This window comes from Ailuropoda melanoleuca, chromosome 10 (genome assembly GCF_002007445.2).
Source record: "Ailuropoda melanoleuca isolate Jingjing chromosome 10, ASM200744v2, whole genome shotgun sequence".
Taxonomy (NCBI): domain Eukaryota; kingdom Metazoa; phylum Chordata; class Mammalia; order Carnivora; family Ursidae; genus Ailuropoda; species Ailuropoda melanoleuca.
In genome coordinates, this window is record NC_048227.1 from 15,740,086 (window position 1) to 15,746,902 (window position 6,817).

The following is a 6,817-nucleotide window of genomic DNA, read 5'->3' on the forward strand; positions in this document are numbered from 1 at the left end:
TAGGTGGAATTTGGTAAGCTACGTGGTTCCGGCTATTAGGATTCTAAGATTCTATGACATGTGAGAGGATGCTAAGGTTCAAGGAAATGTAGACATTTTAGTGTCCTAAAATTCCGAGATTCTAAACCTTGGCACTTCAATAAACCAGGTTCCTGGTCTGTGCTAGTTACTGCAAGCCTGGAGATGCCAGTGCTTCCCCACGCTCCCAGGTCCCACCTCGCACACCAGCTGGAGGACACAATCCCTGCGCCCCCCAATGGCCAGGCTATTGAGTCTGCAGACCTTGGTGGGTGGGAACAAATGGGGTGGGTCGGGGCGCCCTATGCCACAGAGCAATGGGCTGGGGAGAAGGCGGGGAGTTCCAGGTCCCGCCCCAGAGCAGACTTCCTGGTCTGCAGACATCCCGGGTGAGCGACAGCAGCAGAGGACCCCAGAGCCATGGGGTGCACTCGCGACGCCATCCTGGATGCCCTGGAGAACCTGACTGCAGACGAGTTCAAGAAGTTCAAGCTGAAGCTACTTTCAGTGCCACTGCGCGAAGGCTATGGGCGCATCCCGCGGGGGACACTGATGTCCATGGACGCCATGGACCTCACAGACAAGCTCGTCTCTTTCTATCTGGAAAAGTACAGCGCAGAGCTCACTGCGGTCGTGCTGCGTGAGATTGGCATGCAGGAGACAGCGGAGAAGCTGCAGGAAATCACGTGCAAAGGTGAGCACGCCCCCTCCACGCTCTGCAAGGGCCCACATCTTGGGGTCTCCTCCTATAGCCCCTCAATACACCAGCTCCCACCCCAACGTTTGCCCCTTGGGCTCTTTCACTTTCTGTTCCTCCTACCCTCTAAAAATTACAAAAGCTCCTCCGCCTGCTGGGAAGGGAGGTTTCCTGTGCTTGGCCCTGAACTTGGCTTCCGGACCAAGGGGCCCCCAACCCAGAGAGACTGGAGATATGATAAGGGAAGGGGACCACTTGACTAATTTCCTTATAGGCCCCGCTCCAGGGCCTGCTGGGATCCAGGATCACCAGACTGCAGCCAAGCCAGGTGAGGCCTTCACTCCCAACCTCTCCAGCCACACCCCATCACACCCCAGCACAGCCTGAAGCTGTGTCTCACAGCCAGGGACACTGGGAGAGCAAGGTTGGGCCTACCCTTCCCACCCACACCTGGGCCACACCTGTTTGGGGGGGCACCTGCTGGCATCCAGGCTTAACAGATGAGCGCCAAGCCAAGTGAGGCCTTCACCCCAACCTCTCCAGTCACACCCCACTACACCCGTGCACAGCCTGGAGCTGTGTCCCACAGCCAGCAACAAAGGGAGCAAGATTGGGCCTACCCTTCCCACCCACCTACACACCCCTCGGGCGACACCTGTGGGGGGCTGGTGGGAGGGAGACAGAAACAAAGTTATACTCATCCCATTGTATCTGCAGTGCGGTGGGGGGGGGCTGCCCACCTTGAGCCCCACCCCTTAGGGTTCCAGACCAGTTTCTGAAGCAAGCAGTGCTCAGCAGGAACAGACCCCAGTATCCACCCTGCAAACTGGCTCAGCTGCTCCCCTCCATTCTGCCCACAGGACTGCACTTTGTGGACCAGCACCGGGCAGCCCTCGTCGCACGGGTCACGGATGTGGATGGGGTGCTAGATGCCCTGTATGGGAACGTCCTGTCGGAGGAGCAGTACGGGGCAGTGCGGGCAGAGCCCACCAACCCAATGAAGATGAGGAAGCTGCTCGGCTTTGCTCCAGCCTGGAACACGACCTGCAAAGACCTGCTCCTTCAGGCCCTGAGGAACACCCACCCCTACCTGGTGGCCGACCTGGAGAAAAGCTGAGGTGTCTCCCCCCGCAGCAGCCCCACATACAATCCCTGGCAGTTCCAGCCAACTCACCCCGAATCTGAATCTGTTTTCATACACAATATATGAAATGCCAACTTGTACTTGTGTGTTTTTCCTACTTCCAGCCCGGAAGCACGCGCAGAGCTAAGCCACGGAGGTCAGAGCGGCAGAGGCCAAGTAAAGCTCTACTTCCCGGCCTGTTCCTAGGGCAGCAGGCTCCTCACTTTATCCTCTCTGCCTCAGTCACCATGGACACCCCCTCCCATTCACCATTTGGTAGCTCCTCCAGTGCTACCGAGAGTCCGCCTTTGAGACCAGTTGGCCCTGTGGCCAAGGTCTAACACAGACATGTGTACAAATGGTCTGGAACTGTAATGGGCCAGCTTTGTCAGAGACGTTTGACAACAGACGAGTCTACGTAGCTTCTCCCCCACTTTTTCCTTTAGGGAAAAAAATGTAAAATTAGAGCACTTTTCAAGGAGAGACAGAGCATCCTCTCAACACAGACGAGCACCAGCAAGCCTAATTCTGGTTCCTTCTGCCACTGGCATGGACTTCAGCAGGCTTAATTGCTCCCTCTGCTCCCTGCCACCCCCTAGAGGAAGGGCTTACGGGTTATACTTTGCCCAGAAAACATGCCAACCACAAAACTAAAACTCTGGGAATGAGTTCTGGGAGCCATTTCTTCTCTTGATTCAATTTTTGCCTCCAGATAGAATTAGAAGTGTTTTTCTCCAGGAAACAGCACAAGCTGTTGGGGAACCAGGATCCTAGGACTACATCCTGCATACCCTTTGCACCCAAATTCTTTCTGGCTTTGAAGCGCGATAGGGGTGGGCAGGCAAAGCAACAAGCAGGCGCACCAGCCCGGTGCCCTATTCTTAGGGGACAGATCATCAGACACAGGGGATCCAGGTATGTGGGTGCATGAGTGGTTCTGTACCACTCACATGATACACCAGTTCACAACGAACAAAGCTGTGTAGACTTCACTTTGGATCCCTCACCTAGAGAACACAAGAACTAGAAATGCAGTGCTTAGGCCTCCCACACACTTCCCCAGGGGTGTACGCACAATATTCTGACAGTCTGGGTAAGATGTCCCTATCCTGAACTACTGGACCACCGGAGCAACAGGAGAAAACAAGTAGTTTGCTACAGTAGGAAGCTACCAAGGTAAGATATGGCCACCGTCAAGGCCGCCCACTCATCACAAGGGACTAACCGCTCCTAATGCTACTTGGGACTCCAGGAGGAAAGCAGAGCTTTTCAAAAGCAGCAATCCGCCCTACCAGTTTCCTGTAGGCTCGTTTTTGTTGTTTTGGGGTTTTTTTTTTAAGATTTTATTTATTTATATATTTGCAAGAGAGCCCGAGCACGTGCGGGAGGGGCAGAGAGGGAGGAGCAAACTCCCCGCTGAGCAGGGAGCCCCGATTCGGAACTCGATCCCAGGACCTTGGGATCATGACCCCAGCCAAAGGCAGAAACTTAACCGAGCCACCCAGGCGCCCCAGGCTCGTCATTCATTAGCAAGCTACCCCATAAAATAAATGCAGATGCTCTCCATCCCATACTCAACCCTGAGATGTGTCATGTTCTTGTATGTCACTGGATCCTCTGCCAGGACCTAGCCACATCAAACTGAAGCGGTCTTCCTCTCACCATCCCTCTATCTTGACATAAAGCGGTATCACCTTCACTAGAAAACAATAAATCCTAACATGTTCCAACAAAGCAGATTTAGTCAGTCTTGCAGATGCTAGCTCTTCCAAGTAACTTCCAAGACTAACATCCAGGGGCGCCTGGCTGGCTCAGTCAGTGCAGCGTGCAACTCCTGATCTCGGGCTTATGAGTTCAAGCCCCATGTTGGGTGTGGAGCTTACTTTAAAAAAAAAGAAAAAAGAAAAAAAAGACTAATATCCAAGACTAAATGTTGCCTATGCTAGCTAGCGAGCTCTTTCAACTTACGTTCAACCTCACTGCCGCCATCTGGCTTATGCCTAATGTCTCACCTGCAACAGGTTCTCCACCTCTCGTCTACCATAGGGCTGGAGTGAGCAAAACTATCACTGAAAGGACAGCCTCACTTCTAACATTAGGATACCTAAATTCTTTCAGCCCTTTAAGGACTCCATCCAACCTCTATCTTCCTTTCACATACCCCATGATCCCAGTAATATCTGCTCACACCCCATCCCCTAGGACATGCTGGTCCCTTAACTGGACACTTGAAACCTGTCCTAGAGCACCCTTTATCTATCACCCTAGGCATGCCTTTATCTGGGCTCCAGTGGTATTTCCCAGGGTGGCTATGCTAAAGCCAACCATGTACGTCTTTTACATAGGACTGAGCCCTCATAAAAAGGCAGCTTTTCAACCTCTCAAGTGCCTTGCATGCAAAAAGTAATAAATGGTAGCTACTGTGTATCTCCAGTGTCTAACAAAAAAATTTTTTTAAGATTTTATTTATGACAGAGACAGACAGCGAGAGGGAACACAAGCAAGGGGAGTGGGAGAGGGAGAAGCAGGCTCCCACCAAGCAGGGAGCCCGATGTGAGGCTCGATCCCAAGACCCTGGGATCAGGACCTGAGCCGAAGGCAGACGCTAACGGCTGAGCCACCCAGGCGCCCCATAACAATTTTTTTTTTTTAACTCCACATGAAGGGGCACCTGGGTGATTCAGTTGGTTAAGCATCTGCCTTCAGCTTAGGTCATGATCCCAGGGTCCTCGGATCAAGTCCCACCATCAGGCTCCTTGCTCAGTGGGGAGACTTCTCCTCCCTCTGCCTACTGCTCCCCCTGCTTAGTCTGACAAATAAAATCTTTAAAAAAAAAAAGTTACAAAAACCAGTGCAGGCCTGAAGCAAAAGAAATGGTTCTAAGAAACTGCTCCCTGGGTTAAAATTTCTTGGGGCCTTTTCCCTTGGGGAGACTGGGGGGTCGGGGGGAGCATGGAAGAACTGAATTTTTTTTGTAATATTTTTTAGAGACAGCACAAGCAGGGGGAAGGACAGAGTGAGGGCAAGAACGAGAACCTCAAGCAGAGTTCACACTGAGCACAGAGCCTGACACAGGGCTCAGCAGGGGGTTCAATCCCAGATCACAACCTGAGCAGAAAGCAAGAGTCAGATGCCTAACCGACTGCACCACCCAAGGTTACCCCAAAAGAACTGAATTCTGCCTGTGAGCACAGCACAACATAGCAGTCAAAGATGCAAGTTCTACAGTCAAATGATATAAACTCAAAACCCTGCTCCACTTCACATCAGTTCTGAGCCTTAAGGCCAGTTTGTGCCTCAGCATCCCCATCTATAAAGTAGGGATAATAGAATATGGCTCATCAACTAACAGCAACTGGTCCACAGCTAGTACACGTTAATGTTAGCGTATCTCCACTAGGATGTTTTGTTCCTGAGCTCCCCAAGGACTTAACATAAATAACACCTCAATCAACTTTTGCTCTAACCTCCAAGCATCACAAAACTGATAAAAGAACAAGAACAGGGGTGCCTGGCTGGAATTGGTGGAACATGTGATTTCAGGGTTTTAAGATTGAGCTCCATATTGAGTGTATTTACTTAAAATTTTAAGTTCTTAGGGGCGCCTGGGTGGCACAGCGGTTAAGCATCTGCCTTCGGCTCAGGGCGTGATCCCGGCGTTATGGGATCGAGCCCCACATCAGGCTCCTCCGCTGGGAGTCCTGCCTTCTTCCTCTCCCACTCCCCCTGCTGTGTTCCCTCTCGCTGGCTGTCTCTCTGTCACATAAATAAAATAAAAATCTTTATAAAAAAGATTTTATTTGAGAGAGAGAACAAGCAGTGGGGAGGGGCAGGAGAGAAGTGACTCCCTGCCAAGCAGGAAGCCCAACATGGGGCTTGATTCCAGCCAGGACCCAGAGATCATGACCTGAGCCCAAGGCAGACACTTAACCCACTGGGCCACCCAGGCGCCCCATAAATAAAATCATTTAAAAAAAATAAAAATGAAAAGAGTAAAAAGAACAAGAATAAAAACTAGTGCTGGCTAGGCCTATGTTAGCTAGAACAAAAATCTACACGCAGGACCCAACCCTCCGTAAGGTGACATTTAGCTTAACTCCTAGCTAGCACCATTTATAAAGTTTTACAGAGTCAAGTCCCCCTTGACAGGGAAGGTAGAGGGAAACAGCAGAAAAGGAATCTGTGCAGAACTTATAAAGTACAGATTTAAGTGTGCAGTGGAACCAGCAACGTCAACATTGCCAAAGAACATGTCCCCCACCTGGACCTACACAGCGAATTAGAATCCACACGCTAACAAAACTCCCCAGTGATCCAGATGTTCAACTTAGACACACTGCTGGAGGCTGTGGCTCCACCATCTGTCTGAGGGCTGCAGGGGCCTTCTCCTATCAGGATGTGGGTGTGTTTTACTCAGGGAGACAGTAAACAGAATAGGCCAGCCTTCTCTCAAACTCCGGAAAAATTAAATAAACACAAGCCCTGTCCGTCCAGATCTGACAGACATGTCCTCACTCCCTAAAGGGGCTGCCATTAAACCCTAAGGACAGGGCAGTGAGCAAGGTACAAGGCCTCGGGCAGTTGTGCAACACTGCCACCCAGAGGTGTGCGGGCAGGATGCTACCCGGGATGCTCGGCTCCCGCTCCAAATCCCGCGCCCTCAATGTTTCTTCCTTCCATACCCATCCCACTCACCCTCCTTGGGAGTTCTCCACTTAGAGCCACCTTATTTGGTTCCCACTGCAGGACAGAGAACCCCAAATCCTTCATCCAAGGATAGTCCCAATGCCTTGCCACTCTCCACTCCTCACACTAGTGGCTCTCCATTGTTCTGTTAAAGGAGCCCGTCTCTCTGTGGCCCCTACGTGGCCCATTCAGTCGGGCATCAGTGTCGAACTCGATTTTGGCTCAGGTCTCAATCTCAGGGTCATGGCCTCCATGCTCTGAGCAGAGTCTGCGTTAGGTTCTCTCCCCCTCTG

General features: G+C 51.5%; 1 protein-coding gene across 2 annotated transcripts; it reads left to right on the forward strand.

The window, feature by feature from the left end:
- The first annotated feature begins 372 nt into the window (after positions 1-372).
- Positions 373-1,939, forward strand: LOC100475582 (apoptosis-associated speck-like protein containing a CARD). 2 transcript variants are annotated; one of them, XM_002924751.4, is made up of 3 exons: positions 373-712; positions 990-1,043; positions 1,576-1,939. In XM_002924751.4, exons 1-3 carry the CDS (start codon positions 439-441, stop codon positions 1,830-1,832), a joined length of 585 nt encoding a protein of 194 aa, XP_002924797.1. In that variant the 5' UTR covers positions 373-438; the 3' UTR covers positions 1,833-1,939. The 2 variants fall into 2 exon arrangements, with proteins under 2 accessions (XP_002924797.1, XP_002924798.1); XM_002924752.4 differs by lacking the exon at positions 990-1,043.
- Positions 1,940-6,817: the final 4,878 nt, after the last annotated feature.